Here is a 25,445-nt window from a genome sequence, read left to right as displayed (position 1 = left end):
GTGGATATTTTAAAGTTTTTAAGTTAAGGAGATTAGAGCAGGTTTATAATTTCAAGTCCTCAAGAGGGGGAGACTTCTTTTTTCTTCTGTTTCTCCATTTTCTCAAAATTTTGTCATTTTCCTTTTTAAAAATCCTTATTTATGTTATAAACTCTCTTCTTCCACTGCCCACGGTGTCTTGAAATGCCTAAGAGCAATGTCTTGGGGTCTTGCTTCCTGAGTCCAAATCCTGGATGTGCCACTTGGGCAAGTCACTTAATTGCTTTATGCCTAGGTGCTTTATCTAAAAGTGAGGCTAATAATGGGCCTGCCCTGATGGGTTGCTATGAGGACTAAATCAGATGATCCGGTGAAGCACTTAGAGCTGTGCCTGACACACAGTATGTACTCAATACGTATAAGGACAATTATTTGTCTATATTGTTATTATGTCTGGCGTCCCTGCCCTGCTCTCATTTTGCTCTCCGTCCTTGGGAAATCACTTAACTTCTATTTCTTCAACAGCCAGGAGGGCCTGGACTCTCTGTTCATTTGAAGTTCTGGCCTTGATTAGCTGGTGAATGGGACACCATGACCTTCCTTCTGCTTTCATGATAGCTCCTCTGTCAGTCCAGAGAAGCTCAATTCAATTAGTTTCAATCCAATCCAATTCAATTCAACTCATCAGGTCAATTTAGTGCAAGTCATTCATTCCCTTTATTCAAAAATATCTCCTGAGGCCTAAGACAAGCATAATACTTGCCAGAACTAAGACAGACAGAAATAAGGCATGGGAATCCTTGTTTTTGAGGGTCTTACAAATCGGAATGCTTTCTGTAGCTTCACATCTTTCTAAGTGGAGAGAAAATAAGAAACACTCTATCCCCTTAGGGGTTTAAAGGACTTTTTCCTTTAAACAATCTTGAAGAAAACAACATCTAGCCTGTTGCTGGGAAATGCAATTCTGATATTTAAGTGATTCTAATAATCCCCTACTCAAGGAGGCAGTTCCTAAAGGCTGGCAAACCTTCCCGGGAGGCTGCTGCAGACAAGCTATTCACTTCGCTTAAAACAAGACGGTGGCTGTCACAGGGTTCAGACAACAGCAAAATAAACAAAGTTCCAATTATGATTCGAGGGAGGTAGATGAGATTTTCCATTTAGTCAAAAGGAATTGATTTCCCCTAGAGTGTCACTTATACTATAATGATTATTGGAAGGAAGACAACTTAACAGAGTGATACAAAAACAAAATTAGATAGGCTGCCGATCAGTGGATCTTGACTGACTGCCTTGAAGGCGGAGGTAGAAAAATGCAGTACATGAGGAGGCTAGATATTTGAAACTTTTTCTTGACATTTGTTAGGTTTTTTTTTTTCTTCTTTCTTTATTTTTTTTTTGTGACGAAGATTGGCCCTGAGCTAACATCTGTTGCCAATCCTGCTCTTTTTGCTTGAGAAAGATTGTCTGTGAGCTAACACTGTGCCAATCATCATCCTCTATTTTGTATGTTGGATGCCACCACAGCATGGCTTGATGAGTGATGTGTAGATCTGTGCCTGAGGTCCAACCCCACGAACCCTGGGCTGCAGAAGCAGAGCATGCAAACTTAATCACTGTGCCATGGGGCTGGCGCGATATTTATTGTTATATATTCATCTATTCATTCAGTTTTTCCCCTTTCTTTTGAAAAACAAAGTGAGTTGGGGATCACAAACAAAATGGTAAATTCAGGTTAATTCTAGGAAAAATTATCTAGATCTAATTGGGTTTATTTGCTTACCCCTTAAGTTTCTCTAAAGGAATTACTTATTTCAGAAATATGTACCTTTAGATCCAAAGACCTTCTAAGCACAATATGATCTCAGCTGGTCCCTACTCCAGGCAACTGAAACAAATAAATGAATAAAAAAATGTTTTCTATTAGGAAAGACTTCTGGTGACTTAAGTAATTTGTATTTCTTAACTGCAAATGAAGGCCGGGTCTACTCTGTTCTACATTCAGTCATAGAGATTTTTAAAACCATTTATTGCACCCCACTGAGTTTCTCTGAACAACACCTTGGTTCATTCTACCCAAACCTCCACAAATTATTAAGAGACTTCCTTTTTTTTCCTGCTGGATAGCCTTTCTTGCACTTGAAGATCTGCAATGGAAATGCTGCAATTCCCTCCCACCCCCCCACCCCCAGGTGCTGTACTTGGCACACTTCTAGAAATGGAATTGATAATTCAGAAGCAATACTATTTCCTTCAGGAGAGAAAACGATTTCTTTGATTTGCTGCTGTTTGACTAGCCCTCCAGGTGTTCTTTCTACCTACTGTGCATTCTCCTTCACTACCATATATTTAAATCTTTTCTTATATCCTGCACACGTCTCACCTTTTCAAGGAAGTGCCTTATGTTTATTCTCAAGTGTAGGTATCTCTCTCTTTAAAGAACTTCTGCTGTACTCAAATTTTGTTCTGCTCATCCTATGTCTATCACGTTATCACATGATAACTTGAAAAGCCTTGTTTTCTTTTTCTTTGTCTATGTATGCGGGTGTGTCTACTCTTCAGCTGCATGAAAAGGGTTTGTGTGTCAGGGCTGCATCTTCGGCTCCTACATCCCAGCAAATGGCTATACACACAGTAAGTGTCCAATAAAAGGGTGCTGCCTGTAGCAGCAGGTTGTGGATGATGTACGGCTTTGTTTAGGGTCTCAATGATTTTTCTGTGAAGATGCTGAACTCAGGATTTCGATATTACTTTTGGCTTGTTTTCCATCTGGTACAACTGCATGATCTCTGTTGCTGAAATTACTTCAGTCAAATGGTCAGGACTGTAAATACGCAGGGAGAAGTTCATTTTGTCTCTGTCCTGCCTAGGAGAAAATAAATCTGTTCTTTTCCTTTGATCTAACGAACCAAAGCAGCCCTGGAAATCACCCTTTCAGTTATAATTCCGTTTCCACCTGTTTTGCTCACCATATCACAGTGTTTAAGAAACTGTTATGCCTTCCAAGAAGAGTGGTTATGACCTTATTTTGTAGGTGATAGAGCCATTACCATTCACTAGACCAATATTTAGGACATGCATACTGAATTATTTAAAACTAATAATGCACATGAAAATCATTAAAGTAAAAAAGGGGAAGAAAAACTTCATCGTGATAACATTTATTTCCTCCTGGCTTGTGCAGCTGTTCTCCTTTGTTCAAGGGCACAGCTGAAACTTCAGAGATGATAGTCCTGGGTACTCAGCTGCTTTCAGCCACAACCTACTCACCCTCCGCTTTGCCTGGTCAAGACCATAGCAGTGAGATTGACTATTAGGATGACAGCATGAGGAGCTCCACTGGCCTGCTTTGAAGGGAAACTAGTAAAAACAATAAAACAAAGCAAAACAAACAAACAACTCAAATCCTCTGGAAATGGTCCTGAAGGCAAAGAGCAAAGAAGGAAACAGCTATTCAAGAAAATCTAGGAAAATCTGATTAAAAAAAAAAAAAGGTGAGAGTCTGTGGTATTTGGGCCAAAACCACTGCCTCTTTCTCCCCTCCCACCTCAGAGACATGGAGACTCCACTCCTGACAGCTGCAGCCAAGAACACAGGGTTCCTTCTCCTCCAAGCTTCCAGCTGGAGGACTTTCTTCCCAGGAGGAGCAGGAACTCAGCATTTCTCATTCTGCCTGCAGCTTCCTGTTGCTGAGGCTGTGTCTTGGGCAAGTGTGGTTGGGAAGTGGCGGCTCCTTTCTTATTATCAAGCCACATTTGTGCAACAGAGGCTCTATCTTAGATGTGGCCTGCTGAGAATATTAGGGCCCCAATAGCTCTTGCCTGGGCTCATGAGGCTGTGGTTCCATGACAGAAGAGTCAAGCTGAGAGGATCTCAGATTGCTACCCCACCCCCCATGATGTGCTTAACTCTTAGAATGATGGTCTCAGAGAGAAGCTTGCCACTGAATCCAGTCCTCGCTCCAGAGACCTGGCTGAGATTTTGCCTGGGGGGACAAGCAAGCTGCAAAATGGGTAGCTGGTATTCTCTTCCCAAAAGAACTTACTTCATTTGCAACAGAACATGGGGAAGTTTAAGCCTAAGAGCACTTCAAGAATGGTAGAGGTGTGGTAAAAGGCAACTGAGAGATTCATGGATCTAATGAATATCTAATGTAAGCCAGCTAGTTTGCAGAAGAGAACTGGGAAATAAAACAGCTGGAAGGAGCCCCCCTGGGGTCAGAACAAATATCAAACACTGACCTCAGAAATTATTTCTTTGAAGGAGCCACAATTTGATTGAATTCGTTTGTGGAGGAATTTATGCCCCCCAAGGATTATTGAAAATAATAGCACAGTCTTCCCTCAAGTAGTGAAGTTTAACATCTGGATATGGTCAGAGAAAGAATGGAAGAGAGCCCTACCAGTACCACTGTCCTCCCAGGGTGACTGGTCATATCCAAAGCTGTGCCTCCCTAGGGTGCAATATCAGAGGCTTTCACTAATATAATCCAGCTAGTAACTAAATAAATTAGCAAATAACAATAGCAAGCCATGAAGGAGTAACCAGTACCCAGCAAAAAATCATCAGACATGGAAAGAAACAGGAAAATATGACCCATATACTGGAAAATAAAGCAGGCAACAGAAACTGCCTATGAGAGTGACCAAATGTCAGATTTGACAGAAAAATATTTCAAAGTAGTCATAAATATGTTTACAGAAGTGAAGAAGAGCATGATTGAAGAAATAAAGGAAAGTATGCTGACAATATTGCATCAAATAGAGAACATCAATAAAGAGATAATTTTTAAAAAACAAGTGGAAATTCTGGAGTTGAACAGTACAATAACTAAAATTTTTTAAAAAGTCACAAGAAGATCTCCATAGTAGATTTGAACTTGCAGGAGAAAGAATTGGTAAAATTGACAATTGATCAATAGAGATTATCTAAGCCAAAGCACAGAGAGGAAAAAAAGGGTAAAGAAAATGAAGAGAGCCTCTGAGAAATATGGGACAAAATTAAGCACACCAATATGTGCATAATGGCAGTACCAAAAGGAGAAGAGCGAGAGAAAGGAGAAGAAAAAATATTTGAAGAAATAATGGCTGAAAAGTTCCGAAATTTATCGGAAAAGATACACTGCACATCTAGTAATCTCAATAAATGCCAGGAGGATATAAACAAAGAGACCCATAAACAGACACATAATAAAAATGCTGAAAGTCAAAGACAAGGAGAAACTCTTGAAAGCAGCAAGAGAAAAGTGACTCATTACTTATAAGGGAGCCCCAGTAAGATTAATAGCTCACTTCTTATCAGATACAATGGGAGGCCAGAGGTGGTGGGATGACATCTTTAAAGTGCTCAGAGGAAAAGAAAAAACTGTTATGCAAGAATACTATATCCAGAAAAACTCTCCTGTCAAAATGAAGGCAAAATAAAGATTTCCCAAGATAAACAAAAATGGAGAGAATTTGTTACTAGCAGACCTGCCTTACAAGAAATACTAAAGGAAGTTATTCAGGCTGAAGCAAGTGACCCCAGTTGTTAATTCAAATTCATACAAACAATGAACACAAGTAAAGGCAATTATGTAATTATAGAAAAAATTCCATAAATGCATATTTTTCTCCTTTCTTCTCTTAACTGATAGAGAATAGAACTATATAGGTGGAACATTGCATGTCTATTGCATGTCTAAATGGAATATCCCTCTCTCTCACTGGAATTAATCTAGCATAAACCCAAAGCTGATTCTGGTAAGATAAGGTATATATGATAAACCTTAGAGCAACTAACTAAAAAAACCCACAAAATTATGGTGAAAAACTATTAAAAAATTTTAAAGCTACATTAGTAAAGATTCACTTAATGTGAAAGAAAGGAGTAAAGGAGGAATAGAGAAACAAAAAAGACATTAGACATAGAGAAAACAAAAGGTTAAATGGCAGATATAAATCCAACTGTGTCGATAATCACACCAAATGTGAATGCATTATACAATCCAATCACAAGGCAGAGATTGTCAAACTGGATTGACAAAACATAACTATGCATTTTCTAAAGGACACACATTACATTGAAAAACACAAATAGATGAAAAGTAAAAGGATTGAAAAATGTATATCATGCAAAGAGCAGCCACCAGAAAGCTGGAGTGGCTATACTAATACCAGATAAAAGAGACTTTAAAACTAAAACAAATGTTCTAGAGATAAAGAGGAACATTTTATGAGGATAACAGGGTCAATCCATCAGGAATATATAACAATTATAAACATATATATGCTTAATAACAGAGCACCAAAATTCATGAAGCAAAAACTGATAGAAATTAAGGGAAAAATAGATGATTTGACAATAATCATTGAAGACTTCAATATTCTACTTTCAAAAATGAATAGAACAACTAGACAGAAGATAAACAAATATGTAGGAGACTTGAATAGCACTGAAAGTCAACTAGAGTAACAGATGTATATAGAACACTGAACCCAGCGACAACAGATACACATGCTTCTCAAGTGCACATGGAACATTCTCCAGAATAGACGATATGCTAGGCCATAAAAAAAAAGAACTCAATAAATTTGATAAGATAGAAATAATACAAAGTATATTCTCTTAACCATAATGGAATGAAATTAGAAATAAATAGCAGGAAAAAAAAATGAGAATTCACAAATATGTCAAAATTAAACAGTGTACTACTAAATAACCAATGAATCATAAGTAAATAAAAACAGAAACAAAAAACACTTTAAGATGAATGAAAATCAAGGCACAACATACCAAAACTTATGACATGCTGGTAAGGCAATGCTTACAGGGAAATTTATAGCTGTAAATGCTTATATTAAGAAAGAAGAAAGATCCCAAATCAATAACCTAAGCTTCTACCTCAAGACACTGGAAAAAGAATAGCAAACTAAACCCAAAGTGAGCAGAAGGAAGGAAATAATAAAGATTACAGCAGAAATTAATAAAATAGAGAATAGAGAAAACAAATGAGATTAAAAGTTGATTCTTTGTGGCTTCCACAGTATGGCCGGCGACATTAGCTAGCGCTCGCTCTACTCTCTCTAACGGGGAAACAGCGGACTACAAGAGACTGAACTGTATCTGCCTCTATTTCCAACAGACTCATGTTCAACTTTCGCTCACAACAAAAAAAAAAGCCGGGAAAATTTTATTAATCCTTTTTTTAAAAAAAAAGTTAATATAAAATTATAGCAAAAAAAAAAAAAAGGAACCTGAACTTTAGTAACACAGCTGGAACAATCCGCAGCGGCGGCTGCAGCGGCGGGAGAAGAGATTTAATTTAGTTGATTTTCTGTGGTTGTTGGTTGTTCGCTAGTCTCACGGTGATGGAAGCTGCACATTTTTTCGAAGGGACCGAAAAGCTGCTGGAGGTTTGGTTCTCCAGGCAGCAGCCCGACGCAAACCAAGGATCTGGGGATCTCCGCACCATCCTGAGATCCGAGTGGGACATACTTTTGAAGGATGTGCAATGTTCAATCATAAGTGTGACAAAAACTGACAAGCAGGAAGCTTATGTACTCAGTGAGAGTAGCATGTTTGTCTCCAAGAGACGTTTCATTTTGAAGACATGTGGTACCACCCTCTTGCTGAAAGCACTGGTTCCCCTGTTGAAACTTGCTCGGGATTACAGTGGGTTTGACTCCATTCAAAGCTTCTTTTATTCTCGTAAGAATTTCATGAAGCCTTCTCACCAAGGGTACCCACACAGGAATTTCCAGGAAGAAATAGAGTTTCTCAAAGCAATTTTCCCAAATGGAGCAGCATATTGTATGGGACGTATGAATTCTGACTGTTGGTACTTGTATACTTTGGATTTCCCAGAGAGTCGGGTAATCAGCCAGCCAGATCAAACCCTGGAAATTCTGATGAGTGAGCTTGACCCAGCAGTTATGGACCAGTTCTACATGAAAGATGGTGTTACTGCAAAGGATGTCACTCGTGAGAGTGGAATTCGTGACCTGATACCAGGTTCTGTCATTGATGCCACAATGTTCAATCCTTGTGGGTATTCAATGAATGGAATGAAATCGGATGGAACTTATTGGACTATTCACATCACTCCAGAACCAGAATTTTCTTATGTTAGCTTTGAAACAAACTTAAGTCAGACCTCCTATGATGACCTGATCAGGAAAGTTGTGGAAGTCTTCAAGCCAGGAAAATTTGTGACCACCCTGTTTGTAAATCAGAGTTCTAAATGTCGCACAGTGCTTTCTTCGCCCCAGAAGATTGAAGGTTTTAAACGTCTTGATTGCCAGAGTGCTATGTTCAATGATTACAATTTTGTTTTTACCAGTTTTGCTAAGAAGCAGCAACAACAGCAGAGTTGATTAAGAAAAATGAAGAAAAAACGCAAAAAGAGAACATACATAGAAGAAGGTGGTGGCTGCTTTTTAGATATTGATACCGGGGGCCATGCTTTCCATAACCGCCACCTTGTAGTTGCAGAAAGCCCTAGATGTAATGATAGTGTAATCATTTTGAATTGTATGCATTATTATATCAAGGAGTTAGATATCTTGCATGAATGCTCTCTTCTGTGTTTAGGTATCCTATGCCACTCTTGCTGTGAAATTGAAGTGCATGTAGAAAAAACCTTTTACTATATGAAACTTTACAACACTTGTGAAAACAATTCAATTTGGTTTACGCACAGTGTAATATTTCTCCAGGTGTCTTCCAAAATTCCCCACAGACAAGGCTTTCGTCCTCACTAGGTGTTGGCCTCAGCCTAACCACTTGGGACTGTTCTATTAAATTGCTGCCAGGATTTTACATCCAGTTACCTCCACTTTCTAGAACGTATTCTCTACTAATGTTATTGAAACCAATTTCTATTTCATACAGATGTTTTTTGCAACAGCAATTAAAGTTTTTCTTCCACGAGAAAAAAAAAAAAAGATTCTTTGTAAAGATTGAAAAATTGACATGCAAATGGCCAATAAGCATATGAAAAGATGCTGAACATCATTGCTTATCAGGGAAATGCAAATCAAAACCACAATGAGATACCACATACTCACTAGGATGGCTAGAATCAAAAAGTCAGATAAGAACAAGTGTTGAAGAGGATGTGGAGAAATAGACAACCTCACACACTGTTCATGGGAATGTAGGGTGGTTCAGCCACTTTTGGGAAACAGTTTTGAGGTTCCCCAAAGGCTGAAACATAAAGTTATCATATAACTCAACTATTCCACTCCCAGGTACATGCCAAATGAAAATATATGTCCACTCAAAAATGTGTACACAAATGTTTAAAGCAGCATTGTTCATAATAGCCAAAAGGTGAATAATCCAAATTCTATCACAGATGAATGGATAAAGAAAATGTGGTATATTTTTCAGCCATAAAATAAGGGAGTATTGATACCTGTTACTACTTGGATGAACCTTGAAAATATGCTAAGTGAAAGAAGCTAGTCACAAAGACCTCATCTTACATACCTGTAATTCCATTCATATGAAAGTCCAGAATGGAAAAATCTATAGAGACAAAAAGGAGATTCGTGGTTGCTTAAGCTGGGGTGGAGGACAGGTCAGGGGGGTATGTGATTTGACTTTGAGGTGATAAAAATGCTTCAAAATGGACGATGGTGATGGTTGTACATATTGTGAATAGTCGGGCACTGCACAACGACGTTTTGGTCAAGAATAGACCTCATGTACGATGGTGGTCCCATAATATCAGTACCATATAGCATAGGTGTGTAGTAGGCTATAGCATATAAGCCTGAGTAAGTACTCTCTATGATGTTTGCACAATGACAGAATTGCCTAACGATGCATTTCTCAGAACGTATCCCTGTTGTTAGGCAACGCATGACTGTATACGAAAAACCACTGAAATGTAAACTTTCAATGACTGAATTGTACGCTATATGTCTTATAATCAATAAAGGCGTTTTTGAAAAGCAGGCAAAGGTAAAAATAAAATAGTGGTGGAATTCTAATGCTCATAATATCTGGAAGGTGTTTCCTTGGGTGTGAGGGGATAAGAGGTGAAGGTGGGAGGGCGGCAGGGAGGGTGGTCTGAGCTTTGGGAGGGGAGAGGTATGTTTTGTCATCACCAAACCTGCCACAGAAGCTTGGAAATTGAGGACTTAAAGTTTCCGGCTTTAGAAATAGAGGATAGATAATATCAAATGATCTTAGACAAATCATTTTTATGGGGCCTCATTTCTTATTCCTAAAACAATTAAGAGGAGGGAGGAAATGTCTTCCCTCTCAAGTTCATCTGGCAAAAAATTCTCTAGTTTGAAGAACAAGGCAGATTTACATGAGTGAAGACTTGGCCCACATCAAATTTTAAAATTTATGTCTACCACGTATTTGGGGTTGTACATACCACCTTTCTCAACTCTTCAGTTCCTGGGGGTATATATGGAGACACATTTGCCAAAGCATATTGCTGGTTAACTGCATGTCACTAAGTCAGAGTTTCCTGGTGTGTTCTGTGGAGCACTTATGAGTTATATAAAGTGGGAATACCTCTGACAGCCTTTAATATGTTACGTACATTGTGAATCTCTAGAATGAGGGTTCAGCATGCAGCATTTTCCAAACCTATCTGATCACGCAAGACATTTTAACAATTTACTATTTCTGGAGCATCTTATGAAACTAGGGTTGTGAGGAACACACTTTGCAAAATGTTAAAGGGGCAGCCTTCAAAAGCTTAAGATATTTATCCAAAAGGATTTTATATTTCAACTGCAGAGTCTTAGAAATGAGAGAAATCTTTAAAGCTCCAAGGATTAATTTATTAAGGGTGGCATTGTAATGTAACAAATAATGGGGAAAATAATTGGGGGCAGTTGAGCCAGCTTGGTGCCTCTCAAATCATACCACATAGGGAACAGCAGACTAGTTATAGCAGCCTTGATCTAGACGTTAAACCATATTCAAAATGAGAAAACAGAGGTACAATTCCCCAAAGACAGAAGAAAGAAATCTTAGAAAAGGGGTTGTGAGGTCATATTAGATCAATAAGGATTTTTTTTTGTTAACTCTGTGGACCTTTTGAAACATCATCATCACAGTTCATCTAATTATATCAGGACCATTTAGGGAGTATCTATAGTGATCCCCAAGCCTCCATCAAGCACTCCAGGTTCACATGGTATTCTCTTCTGCTAAGCCTCTCCACCTGCAGAAGATCAGCTACTTAACCTGCTGAGAGTTAGTCATTACTGGGGAACCATCTTCATAGGAAATGTGTAAAGAGCGTCAGAGAGTTGGAGCAAGTCTTTCCAACTGCCTCCTCCATAGGCACACATATTGTTCAAACAGCTCTTTAGCATTATTAGACAACTTCTGGTTATTTTGCAATTTACCTGGAAATGGCCATTGACTTTTACTTTTCAGACCTCTTTCTATTTATTCACGAACTCACTCACTCATTTTCTGTCTTTCTGTCTCTGTCTTCCTTATTGAGTAGTTATTGAGCATCCAAACCTGCTGGTGCAGGAGAGCAGTGCAGGGCTAGCCCTCAGAGAGCTTATTGTATTTGAGAGACAAGATAACACGTAAGTTTTGTATTGCAGATGACCCCTGCATTGTACATATTTAAGCTCAGATGAAGAGTCTAGATTGTTCTGCTTTAGCAGTTCAGAGAACAGGGAAGTCTTTTTTTCTCTTTTTTCATGGTTAGAACAAAGAATGGGTATTTTTTAATCAGGTATATCAGGAATCTCAATTTCCATTCTGACACTGAGAAGCTGAGTGACTTTGGGCTAGTTCTTTCTTTGATATCTTTTTTCATATTTCCAAGAATAGCTACAGTGCAAGACTGCTAGGCGAGATACTATAAAAAGCATAATGCATGGTGATATACTGGGACTAATAGATATTTGTTACAAGCGATCTTTTCTTCTAGTTCTTATTTGCTTGAAGGAGCCTTTCACTCATCCATCAGTTTATGCGTGTATTGAGCATTTACTCTCTACCAGGAACTATTCTACACACTGGAATCATCGCCATCATAAAACTTTAGTTCCAGTTTCTGGTGAAGGGAGATAAATAGGCAAACATAAAAACACTCAAATTTCAGTAAGTTTATAGAAGAAAATGGTCATATACATATATGGTGATGCTACCATAGCAGAATGGTCAAGGAAGAGCTGTCTGAGGAGGTGGATTTGTGTAGAGACTGGAAAAATGAAGAGTATGTGAAGAAGAGAGGAACATTCTAAACAAAAAGAAAAGCAAGTGAAAAGACCTAAGGTGGGAAAGAGCTTGGTGTATTTGAAGAGTGGGAAGGGGCCCAGGGTGGCTAAAGCATCGTGGTGATGGGCAAGCAGTGGATGATGGGCACCACGCCTGTGGAAATGCAGGCAGAGGTCAGATCATGGAGTGCCTTGTAGACATGGCAAAGCGTATAAGCTCCACAAGGGAAGGGATTTGTCTGTTTTGCTCACTGTTGGATCTCCGGCATCTAGAACAGTGCCTGCCATAGTAGGTAGTCATGAAACATAAGTTGAGTAAATTCTATTCTAAGAGCAATTGTGGGTAATTGTATACCATACTCTCTTAAAAAGTTTCTCTAGCTGCTGTGTGGGGGCTGGATTGTTGGTTCAAGTGGAACCAGTGGATGGAAGCAGTGCGGACCCTTATAGGAGCCAAACGAGAGATGATGTTGGTTTGAGCTAGAGTGGTAGCAGGAAAGATAAAGAGAAGTGGAGACATTTGTGCTATATTTTATGGGTCAAATCTCCAGTACTTGGTGTTGGATTGGATTTGGGGGTGGGGGCTGGTAATGTGTGCACTTGTATATATATGCTAAAGACTGGGAGAGGAGATCCTGAGGGGCTTAGAGGAGGGTGATTAAGTATATTATTTTCTACTTGTTGGTTTTGAGATGCCAGTCAGAGATCCAAGTGGAAAATGTCAAGGTTTCAGTTGGATATTACTTGTCTGGAGCTCAAATGGAAAGGTTAGGCATGACACATACATTTTGAATGTAGATGGCATTTAAAGCCATGAGACTGGAAGAGATCACCATAGAGAGTAGAGACGCACGAGAGAAGAAGGTCTGAATGAAGCCTGAGGAACTCAACATTCAGAGACTGGGTAGCAATGGAGAACTCAGCAGAGAAGACCAAGGTCTGGCATGAGATGTAAGAGGAAAGCTAGTGTGGTGTCACAGAACCTGGAAGTCAAAAGAGAAAAGTGTTTCAAGCAGGAGGATGGTCAGCTGTGAGTGTTCCTGAGAGGCATGTAACATGTAGATAGGGATGTGACCACTGAATCTGACAGCTAAATTGTGAGGATGCCTCTATATTCAAACTTTTATATATTATTTGAAAAATAATGTAACCGTAGTATAAAATATATTGAAAATAAAGAGAAGTTTATTGGTACATATGACAAGAAAATTTTCAGTGGAACAATGGGAAGAGAGCCAGATTGAGTGGATTGAATAAAGAATGAGGATTCTTGGGCAGAGATGGCATAGTAAAGAAATAACTGTTTCCTCTTGAAATCCCACTCAGAAGACAGTAAGGGGAGGGTTTTTTCCTTTTTTTTTTTTTTTTGAAATGCATAAAGCCACACGGACAGAGGAACAAGGACACAAAATTTTAGGACTGTAAAGAACATAGATGAATGTGGTTCTGGAACTAGTACTGCCAGCATCTCCTGGAGTTGCTTCAAAATGTGGACTCTTAGGCCCCACCCCAGACTTACTGAATCAGAATCTGCACTTTCCCAGTATATTCCTCTGATTTGCATGCACATTTAAGTTTGAGAAGGGCTGACTTTAGAAAATGACCTCCTAAACCAATGTGATTCGCACTGCACAATCCCTGAAACACTCAAGAATTGGAGGCACTGGTGTCCCTGAATTAGGGAGTGGGATGGAAGTAGGGTGAGGTGGCCAAAGTAAGGAGAATTGGTGGAAAGTTTAAGAGGCAGCCATATTTCCCACTTGGAGCAGTCAGGCAACTGCTCCCCCTGACCTGAGCAAAACACCAAAGGCTTATTCTTTAAAGAGAGTAGAAAGAGTTTCTGGACTAGGGGATGCCAGGGACCTCCTATGCCTGTTGATACCCCCAGCCCTTTCCCCAGCCACTGGAATGCTGGCTGTTAGGACTTCACCTTCCATGTAGGAGCTTGGGAAAATCTTCCCCAGGGAATTTGACCAGCCGAAGACGCAAAACCTAGATACAGAAGCAGCAATTCCCCGACTCAATGGCCCAGCCATTTCTTTTATTTATAGCTCTGTTGCTTTTATTTTTGCTCTTCTTCCTCCCAAATCTTACCCGAGAGCTCGGCTTCCAGAGCTACTTTGTAATTTTCCTATCTGGCTATCATGACTGTTTGTTCTCTTTCCTCTTGTCTCTAGGTATTTGTTTTGGGGAATCAGATGCCATTCCAAGACTGTATGTTCTTCTTGAAAGGGCTCAGCAGATTTTCACAATCAGGGGACTGATAAGCAATTTTGCTACTGTGTGCAGGATTCCAGATGACCTCTTTGCTGTTCATCACAATTCTCATATTTGCTTTCGTTGCCTTTGCAGTTTGTTTGTTTAAATTAAGAGTATTTCTTGTTGCATTTTCTGCTGCTTCCCTCTACCACCCCATATATTTATTTACAGAAATTCTACCCTGCTTGCCCACAAAACAAACACCAATTAAATGAAGGTTTCTTCCCTTCTTACTCTGACCAGATATTAGCCTTGGTGGGCACATGGCAGCGGCAAGGGTGTGGGCTGACTGTTGATACTTGCTCAGGTTGTGATCTGATGATGGAGAGTGGTCATTCTTTTGCACTCAATTTGTTTTTCTATTCTAAGCACAGCCATACAAAATAGTCTGAAATTTAGAAGAAAGGCAAGTTGCTTATAAGTTCAAGAACATTCATTAATTCCTTATTAGTGTCCCCCTTATGCCAAAGTAAACATTTTTAAGGTGCATCATTTTCAGAAGAGATATCTGGGCTTTGTTAAGGCTAACTGTGTGATTGCCAGACTTCAGAGATAACATTCAGCTGCTCTAGGGGGAAGCTGGCATACACAGCGCCTTGACATGTAAACTCCTTTATCTGCTCCCTACCCAATATCCACATAACAGTATTCATGAACACAAGCAGCTGTAGGAAAAATTATGAGGTTGGCAAAGAAACAGCACAGCCTAAGTTTCCCCCTTTGATGCTGTTTTCCATCTCCTGTGGCATTCTCTTCCACCCCGCCTCAAAGGAGCCAGTCCCTCGTATTTTCGCAATTTGAAAACTTCTAGTCGAACTTAAATATTTCAACATCTCCCAGTTAAACCCTATCAGAAATTTGCTGATGCTTACTTGTCATTCTATTTCATTTGAAGTCTTATGTTCTCCCTGTAAAATAAAGCAAGGATTTTCTGACCTTGTAAAGAATGGAGTATTTTGGAAGTGGCCCTGCACAGCTCCCGAAATCAACTCTAAGGTGTTCAAAGGGCAAATCTGGGTAGGACAGTTAGATACTCGTCTTCTCATCAACTTTCTTCTGGCATCAAGCGGGCCAGCATCTTCCTACTGGCTTTCACTAGGCATCTGTTTCTTCCAGCTCTCACAATCTATGATTTCAGATTACACAAGGCAACTTGTAATTAATCGTCAAATGAGTGATTTTGACAGTCACTATTCTGAGTTCTGAGGGAGGTTTTTGATTGCTGTGGGTAAAAGGGAGGAAAGACGTTATTGTCATTACTTGTTTGATGTTCTTCTCTTTCAGCAGCTCCATGAGAACAGGCACCGTGCCTCTCCTATTGATTCTTTTCTCCCAAGCGCCCAGTATAGTGCCTTGAACAAATATAATCCATAAATATTTGCTGTTGAAAGAAACTTCATGAAAAATGAGCATCTTTACTTTGGTCTCAAAGACTGAATAATATTGGAGTAGGAGAATGTATTTCAGGTTGGAGAAAATAATATTATTTGAGTAGGGGAACATAAGATTTGGGAGCTGGGGAATAGAAAATACTGCAAAGAGCAAAGAGTTGAGAGGATGGAAGATGAGAGGACAGGAGAGTTGATTTGAGGCCAAAATATGGAAGACCTTAATGTTAAACTTAGGACATTGGGCTTTTGTCCTGAATCTGGGCATTGGAGCCCACACAGGAATTAGACCAGAGCAAGAGCTCAGAGCAGGGAGCTGGGAGCGGAGAAGACTGAAGGCACAGAGACCAATTCAGAAGCCATTACCATGAAATGATAGGGAAAGCACAACCAGAGGCAACCCAGTCTTCTAGGGATGTGATCCTATCTTCCGAACCAAAATTTAGTAGACTTTCTTAGAAGGGACAGTTTAAATTGGGGCCACTCCTGGAAATCTAGTGCTCAAGGCTATGGCCCTTCCCTATAAAGGGCCTTTCTTTTTCATGCCACTCCTATTCCAAGAGGATTCCAGATGAAATGTTTCATGATCTTCCATCAGCCTTTGTTTATTTAGTTACAAAGTCATTGTTGGAGCTGGGATCCCTCCCAAACTCTCTGTTTAAAACTCCTTCCAAACTGAAAATAACAGGAGAGAGAGGTGTCTGTATGGTGTTTTCCCATGCTTCATTTCAAAATAACAGAACTGTATTGAGCCTAAGGGAACTTTCCTCAACCCCCTTTACCTCCCACCCCAAACCCCACAACTGAAATCAGAACAGTTTAGGAATTATACGCCTGCTGGACTCAGAGACCTAGAAAAAGCCTATTGATTTGGGGAAAGTTGGTGCCTGAAGATATTTGTCAAGTCAAAGCATTTTAGAATTGAAAGAAACCTCAGCATCATTTTACTTTAAACTTTCACCAATCTACTAATGAATTTTCTCTCTGATAGCCTCAATTAATTGATTTCTCTGTTTCATTGAAACTTGGCTGAACTTTTTGAGTCCTTATTTCTTAGAGGTTTTCAGCAAGCTTGGCATTAGAGAGACACAAAAATTGGCTCATGGCATACATTTTCCACTATTTTTGACACAGGATTCTGTGATGACTCTCTTGGCTCTTGCCGGAAAAGGTCTGGGAGATAAGGGATGAACGAGAGAGGACTCAGCCATTCCTAAGACTAAAAATATAATTGAGTTCAAATCTATGGTAAGGTTTAGTTGCTTTATTCAAATATTTTTTCCACATCCTTTGAAGATTTTTAGATCAGTTGGCATATTCTATATGAAAGAACAAGGTAATGGCATGTTCAGGTCAGGGACACAAAACATGCTCTGAGATACTTCGGGAAGAGGTTAGATTAGAACAAACATCCAAATCTCATTATAATCAGATCCTAAGCAATTAAAAATAATTACTCTTTTTCCTAGGTGACCTTGTGGGATATATAAGCTAGAGTCTAGTCTAAATAAAGCTAAATTGGAGAGTCTAAATCTAACAGCTTAAAAAAAACTATAGTCCAATCAACCAGAGTGACTAGATAACCCAATTAGTGGTTAAAATGAAAGTTAAATGAATTTCCCATTTGCAGCCAAGATGTCCTGTTTCTGAAGCGTAGGCTTCTTTGGTAGAGGATTTGGGTGAGGAAGGACAGCACTCACCTTTAGGTAAACAAGGGAATTTCATCATCACCAAGCAAGAGTGCTTCTGTGCTATCAAAACCCTGCTCTTCAAGTGCTGATAATGACTCTGCAAATTATAGCTCTTAGCCAATTCTCAGGGTAGAGTTCATCTTCTACTTTAAAGGATTTTTTCCCTGCAATATAATTTCTCCTTTTTCTCTTTGAAGGTACTGCATTCTATAGCTATTCCTTTAGTCATTTTACTGATTCCTCTGCAGGGAATATAAACCTCTCTTACCCCCAGCCCAATTACATTTCAAATGTTGGACATAGATGTATCACTTCTTACTAAAGGGGGTGCAGGGTTTTGTTTCAGAAGAGAAAGGATTATGTATGCATTAGCTTGAAAACTGTGCTGTGTGTTTCTTTCAAAGAACTAGCTAAACAAGGCAGTAGGAGTGTCCAGATACGGGCACCTAGGGCAATCTGCACAGTGGGGTGATTGGTTTTCATATCCAGACTGAACTATAATAATCAAAGCACATCTGGGCAACAGAGGAAACCTAACATTCAGAGTTTGGAATCTGACCCTATTAGCAAAAATTCTATTTCTTTGAACATTTCTGCCTTGTTTAAAGTGATTTTGTTTAGCAATTTCATTCATCCTTTCAATATTCTTGTTAGGGATAGGAGGGCAGGTATTACTACTTAAGTCAAGAGAATTGAGTGACGTGCCTAGAATATAGAACATTCAACTTTTAACTTAGGAGACCTTGTTTCAAGTCTATGTATCTCTCTTTCTGCACGCAGGCATTTGCTTAAAACAAATACATAAAAAGGCAAGGAAAACAAGGAAACTGTCAAATCCTATAGTAATTCACCACAGGGAGAGCAATAATCATTTTTCATAAGAATCTTTTCTTCAATGCTGAGGAGCAGAGCAAATAAACAGAGGTAATTCCCCCTTATTTCTTCTATCATTTGTTCTACATGTAATTGAGGACACAGAACATGCATTGCATCGAACTAGGCACAATAAGGAGTACAAAGGAAAGCTTCACTGCAGTTAAAGAAATAAGAAGCACATGAAAAATTAAGTGCAAAGCAAGATTAAGTGTGAAAATCAACAGCGCTGGGCTTCAGATTAAATAGAGATGGAGTAGGCAGGGAAGACTTCATGAAAGAGGTAATCTTTGAGCAAGATTATAAGTAGGTTGGATTTCAAGAGGCAATGAAGAAACTAAGGATAGTATAAACAAGAGTCATAACATAAAGACACAGGGGGATGCACAGAAATACATAAAACTGAGCTTGAGAGTAAGTCTGTATCAACTTTGTGGAGTAGACGGCTCCTGTTGGAGAACGGTGAAAAGTCAAGTCAGAATGGTGAGCCACTGGATAATTTTGAACTGGGGAATCATAACATGGTGGCAGTGACGTTTTATCAAGAAAAATGGAATGGCAGTAAGCAGGCTGGTTTGGAGAAGAAAGAGATTAATAGGAAGGAGATAAATTAGGAAGTAAATATATAACCCAGACTTTAAATATTCAGGGGCCAAACAAAGATGATGGCAATGAAAAATAAGAGAGCTATTGCTAATCACAGTATGAAGGGAGTTTGTAAAACTGATTAGTTATGGCCAATAAGGAAAGTGAAATTTGCATGATGAGGAGAATTAAACCATCAATACTCAACAAATGTGGAAGTCAGGAGCAGTTTTAGTAGTTTTATAATCCATTGCTTTCTCTTTCCTTTCTTCACCTCAGAATGAGTATCACCTAGTTCCCTCATGGCTATAATCTATACTTTAGAACAATCTCTTTCATGAGGACACATCACATTCTTAACCAGCTGCTTCTCGGGCACAAAGCAAAGAAAACCCAACCAAGATCCATCTCTAGCTGTGATCAAGGACTGAACTGGGAGTCAAGAGGTCTGAGCTGCAATTTAGACTTTACTAGGGATTCATTCTGCTGACTGGGGTTGTTGGAAAGACCAGCTTGTGGATTAGCCTTCCCCAAAGTATGTTCTGCAGAACACTAAACCCTGAAGATACTATTAGAGAAAATACTTCCATAATTAAACTTGTTTGCAGACATCACAAACTCTACTTCCTCTTGGAGATCACAGAACTTATTGGCATAGCGAAGTATTCCCTTTCTGGCACACAATACTGAGACATCCCTCAGAACTAAGACCCTACCAAGGAAAAATAAACTATCTCCTAACTAAACAATAATCTACAGTTATGGAATATGGAGAGTGATTCAAACCAAGACAGCCAAAAACAAAAAAGGAATATAAGGCAAAGGAAGAAAATGAAAAGGGAGAAAATATAATTAGGTAATTAGAAGTAAATGGCGGTCAATTGAGATTGGAATGAGACACAGGAACTTCCTGTGAGGAGAGAGGTCAACACAGGCAGCACAGGTCTCCCTATGCTGCGAATGACCACCACTGGACCCTTTTCTCCTCTTAGTATTGTGGTCATCTGACCTTGCTGAAGGAAAGGTAGCTGTATCCATACTGTCACTTAGAGTTAAACTTTCGGATTTTGAATGGGTGTTCACATTCTCCTTAGAGATTCTAACTCCAGGAAGAATGCAGCAAGATTAAAGGGTTCTTTCTAGATTCACTGACTGCCTCCAGGTGAAGCTGAGTTTCCAGGGTAAGTCAGAAATCAAAATTCCTTTGACTACAGTAAGAATGAAACCTGCTCTCTGAGTTCTTGGCAAATATTAAAAGCCTTGAGGAATACATTTTATTACTCAGAAAGTAAATGCATAGAGAGTAAGTGCTCCAGCCACTGAGAGGAGGAGATTATTCTGAAGTAAGTGGAACGCTGTAAACTATTTCAGAGTTATAAAGATCCTTACCACAATTTTTCAAAGCATTCTCATACCTATTGACTCATTTGGTCAACACGAATGTCCTTTGTGGTAAGTGGTTTTTTTCCTAGTATTTTACAGACGACAACAGCAACCACCGCCCCCACCACCTGGGAGGCATTGGGCTAGGTGTTTTACATTCATTGTCTCATTTAATTCTCATAGCAACTCTGTAAGGCACACACTGCAATGTCCATTATATAGCCAAGAGCCCACATGATAGAGCAAAAGACAGTGGCATAGGCTGCGTTTGAACTGAGGTCTCTGGGATTCTAGAGGCTATACTCTACCATGTCTGACTTGTCAGAACCAGTTAAAAGCCCACCTGTGAATGTTCCCTCCCTTCCTGATTTGCTCACCTAGTTTAGTACTTTCTCCATGGTGCCATGTTACCGCAGGCTGCCTAAACCCTACTTAAGCCAGTAACATTTCACCACTCTCAGCCACACTCTAAATCAGAAGTGGGCAATCTATAGCTGGTGGGCTAAATCTGACCTGTTCCCTGCTTTTCTGTCTGGCCCATGAGCTAAGAATGTTTTTCACCTTGTTACACGATTTAAAGAAAATCAAAAGAAAAACGATATTTTGTGACGTGTGAAAAATATATGAAATTCAAACATCAGTGTCCATACACAAAGTTTTGTTGGAACACAGCCATGCTCATTCATTTACATTTTGTCTGTGGCAGCTTTCCTACAACTATGGCAGAGTTGAGTAGTTGCAAGAGACTCTATGGACTGTAAGCCTAAAGTATCCATTATCTGGCTCTTTATAGAAAAGATTTGCTGACTTCTGGTTAAAATTCTAAAGGATACTTTTATTAATTTACTTTTTTAAACATAAGAAATAGAAGGAATCAGACTTTCCTTGTACGCACATGCAGAGGAGACAGAAACGCAAGCTGAAGTTTGGATCCCAGCTCTGCCACTCAGGAGCCGCAGGGGTGACTGCCCAAGTCATTTAGCTTTTCTGTTCTTTGGTTTGCCTCATTTGGAAATTAGAGCAGCCATCCCAAACTTGCAGTTCCATCATGAAGTTTTAATGAAGTAGTATGTGTAAAGCATCAAGCAAATAGGAGGGCCCTTTGGTAAATGGAATCTACCTGCCCATTGATGGGGCTTCTGTGTTGTTTGGCGTTAATGTCAGCATGTGCAGAGGGTTGGTAATTAGAAATCTTCGGTGATAGCTTGCAGATGTATGAAATGAAACTGCCGCAAAGCAGATGGAATGATAGGATCAAAATGTACACAGCAAAATCTAGAAGTCATTTTCCCCCAGGTGAACCTGACTAACAATGAAGCTTTGACATGGTGATGGATTAAGCAATTGCAGTCGTTGAAGCCCAGCTATTCCACCCACCTACACCTGATGTGATCATCGTTAGAGTCAATATTCAAACTCAGAAGACTGCAAGGTGCATTAGAAATACTTAGTTGAACAAGCAGTTTCATCTTCCTTCTGCCAATATTCCAGGTAACCCTTATCTAATCCTTTTAAGGAAGCAAAAATAATTGCTCTTTAGTTCTGACATGTCTGAGTTCTAGTTCACTTGGCATTTTATCTGTTCTTCAGTGATTAACACACTGACTTCAAAAATATCCTCAAATAATTTTCTTTTTTTTGGTCTAACAGCTAAAGCAACATTCATCTTCTTTTTCTCAATACACCTTGCTGAGAAGATTACAAAGATGAACTCTAGAATGGTCCATCTCACACCCTACTGATAAGTGTGCAGAGAAAAAAATCCTTCTTAAGATTAGATATCCAGGAGAACTTCTCTGGTCATCAAAGCTCTCAAAGAACCATACTCAGTCCTCAGGTGGGGAAAAATACCAACAACTGGCAAGAACTCTTTTTTTGCCTTCTTAGTTTTATGAGACTTTGTCTTCTGTTACATACGCCTAAGTAAGGGACTGACCCAGGGCTAGCCTTTGTCAAGAGTGTGAAATTTGTTTCTGGTGTTCTGTCCAATACACTCTTTCCTAAAGTCTCTTTCCTCAGTTGAAAAATGCTCTCAGGCAGAGATAGGTTTTAGTCATTTATACCTTATCCTCTATGATTTAAGAAATCATACTCCTGTTCATCCCAGACTAACTCATACACACACACTGGCTGGGGTGTGGAGGTACATTTTCTTCTTTTCTCTATCTTTCCCTCCTCCCCTCCCTTCTTCCTTCCTTCCTGTTCTCTATGCAGAATGAAAAAAATCTCGCTTCTGATTAAAAGATACCAGAAAGCAGATAGCCTAGTGTAGAAGGGTTTTGGATAGAGCAGTATCACCCTAAAATTGAAACTTTTTAGGGACTATTTGCTTTAGAAACTGGTTGGCACTGCTTGACCCACGGGGAAAAGTTGGAAGAAGTGGAGAGGGCCAGAAGAAGCGGGGGGGGGGGGAGGGGGGGGGCGTATATCAGTTACTGCTCACAGCAATCCAACCAAGCAGGGTTGTATTAAAACCATTTTAGAAGGGAAAAACCTGAGGCTCAGAAGAGGTTAAGTAATTGTTGAAAGTCACTTAGAAGCAAGTGGCTCCTTAGGAGAGCTCAGGTACGTTGGCCTTTTCCTGTGTTTATAATGACCTAATTAAACAGACTGTGCATGGGCACATTCTTCCCCATAATCAGGAATAGCTGTCTCATCTGAGGCAGTGTAGCCAAAACACAGAGCTGACCAGTTATTTTCCCTGCCGCTGCAGCTGCGTCTGGGTAGGAACTGAGGACTCATGTTGTCAAGGGAAAAAGTAGAAACAGAACCAACCAAGCCTGTGGCCATGTGTCCCTGAGTGAAATCTGAAATGCAACACCAACACGTTTGAGTGTAGATATGATCACAAGTGGACTGAAAAGATGATCACCTTCTGCAACAACATAAGAGTCATCCATAGCTTTGGGGGACCGAGATTGAAACAGGCTTCCAGAATAGCAGCTTCTGTTTAAAATCCTTGAAATAAAAACACTGAGGATATCTACAATCTCTGAGCCACAACTTGCCACTTTCCAGGGGAAGTAGTTAAACAGTCCTTTCCTCTTGCTCTAATGCTGTCAGACATGGGTTTCGGGGTAAGAACACTAGACTATGAGTAAAAAACACCTGATTTCTAGTTTTGGCTCTAGTTTCAACTCACTGTGAAAGTTTGCGCAATTCTCTTTCCTCTCCATACCCCAGGTTCCTCATTTGCAAAATAAAGAGAGTGAAATGATGTCTAAGATCTCATCCAACCCTAAAAGTCTCTCTATTTCCTATTAAAATAGTTCAGTAAAAATTCAAAGTTGGGAATCACTTTTTCTAGCTATATAAAAGATTATCCTGTATTTCTCCTCTCTCCACCTCTTTTCTTCTTTCCTTTCTTCCTTTCTTCACACCCCTTCCCCTCTCCTCCAACCCTCTCTTCCCCCATAAAGCAGAATCTCAGTTCAGGAATTATTTGCTGTTGCCTCCAAAGCAACAAGGACTCTTGCATTCTTGAATTCTGTGTCCTCAGGAGTCACACGTCATGTAGTCACTTAAATCAAAGCCATCTTTCTGCCTCCAATGCTGGATCTTCTAAGTTCCTACTTTTTCTTAGTTTTGCTTTTCCGGTTCCACCAAAGAGAGTAGAGAACTCAAGAGCAGATATGTTGAAAACACTAAAAAGTCTCCCTTTCGCCTTTGGATTCAGGTTTCCGTACTGCCCTTCCCTGACAGAGGCTCAGATAAACTCTTACTAAGATTCTGGGAGAGCCGCAGGGCAGGAGCGTTGGGCTGGGGGAGTTTGTTTTATTCAAGCCTTCAATCAGGGCAGAAATATTTCAGCTCAACAGTTATCAGCCTTATGTCAAAATAATAATAGCACGCAACACACAAATGCCAGCCACGCAGTTGTTCCCGCTGCCTCTGATACTCACAGTTCAAGCGCATTCCTGGGGAGGTCGGAGGGAATCTCTGTCACCTTGCTCTCTTGGCAGAGGAAAACTCTGTTAGAGTAGTGACAGACCTGATGATGACATCCTGAGCCCAAGCTCAGGAATGCCAACAAGGAGACCAGGAGCAAGGCCATGCTTATTTATCCATCCACCTGCTTTCTTCCTGCATCTGCAGAGAAAAATCTCCACAGATTTCAGAGCCTCCACACAGAGCCCTTAGAGGAGATCCGCCTTGAGAGTGGGTAGTCACATGACCACCAAATGATGCTTTTTTTTTTTTTTGTCACTTCCAGACAAATAGCAAAATTCCTCTGTGCCAGCAGTGATTTCCGGGGCAAGATAATCTACTCCCTTATCTTTCAGGATTGGTTTCTTACACCCTGACCCAAGGAAGAGAGCAAATAGAAGCTTGATACATGTCTGGAGTAGTTCACATTCTTTCACTGCAGAAGTGTCCCTGCTGGTCACCATTCTCTTTTCAGAAGAATGACATCATTGACTTTCTCCAAACAAGACACAACCTACAATATGACACATCACTAAGAGTGCCACTCAGTGAAGAGCAGGGACCTGTTTCTAGTCTTGGCATCACCTTCTCCCTCCAGCCCGCTTAATAGAAAACCCGAACTTCTGGGTTCTGGTCATTGATCCTCTTTCTCTCTGTAATTAATAACCGTGAATGACATTGATCAGAAGACAGGAGGGTGGGGTAGGGAGCCCGAGGCAGATCTCTGTGGGTGGGAGGCACTCTTGACTGGGTTATCTGCTGAGATAACTGACTAATCCAAGTGATCTAAGGAGTGGCTATGTTTTCAGCGGGGATTTAGTAAATGCCAGCGGTCCACCCACTATTGCGTATCCTTTCTCGATTCTCTCATCTCCAGGTTCTGAGGATTGTCCTTGCCTTTTGGAAGTTGGCACAAATGAATTCATTTAATCTATTCTTTTAACTTAGTTTTAAATGTTCCCTGTAGGTAACAATCCTGGCACTTTTGTTGCCATTTCCAATCTCCTTGATGGTGAGGCATCTGAGGAAATTTTGGCAACACTTTTAGCAAAGTGGCTTCTACTTTCAACTCCAGAATCAATGCAGATTAAAAGCAGAATATTGTCTAAGATCCTGCTTACAATTTATTACTTGCTAAAATTAGTTTCAACACTATCTTTAGGTAATTA

General features: G+C 39.9%; 2 protein-coding genes across 6 annotated transcripts in view; one reads left to right on the top strand and one right to left on the bottom strand.

The window, feature by feature from the left end:
- The window catches only part of FSHR (follicle stimulating hormone receptor), a 171,088-nt gene extending 146,392 nt beyond the window's left edge, over window positions 1–24,696 (bottom strand). For 2 of the 5 annotated variants that reach the window (XM_070511466.1, XM_044771786.2), the window contains exon 1: window positions 24,252–24,696. In XM_070511466.1, coding sequence (XP_070367567.1) covers window positions 24,252–24,403 — 152 coding nt within the window. In that variant the 5' untranslated portion in view covers window positions 24,404–24,696. 5 annotated transcript variants of the gene reach the window in all.
- On the top strand, window positions 7,010–8,883 carry LOC106835473 (S-adenosylmethionine decarboxylase proenzyme). The gene has a single exon (XM_044772392.2). The coding sequence runs from the start codon at window positions 7,329–7,331 to the stop codon at window positions 8,331–8,333; it is 1,005 nt and encodes a 334-aa protein (XP_044628327.2). The 5' UTR covers window positions 7,010–7,328; the 3' UTR covers window positions 8,334–8,883.
- Window positions 24,697–25,445: the final 749 nt, after the last annotated feature.

Source organism: Equus asinus, chromosome 6 (genome assembly GCF_041296235.1).
Source record: "Equus asinus isolate D_3611 breed Donkey chromosome 6, EquAss-T2T_v2, whole genome shotgun sequence".
Taxonomy (NCBI): Eukaryota; Metazoa; Chordata; class Mammalia; order Perissodactyla; family Equidae; genus Equus; species Equus asinus.
Note: the sequence above shows the minus strand (reverse complement) of the source record. Positions and strands in the feature narration are given on the sequence as shown.

Bases quoted from the DNA above. Each gene is read 5' to 3' on its own strand.
- LOC106835473 (XM_044772392.2), top strand. From the start codon at position 7,329: ATGGAAGCTGCACATTTTTTCGAAGGGACCGAAAAGCTGCTGGAGGTT.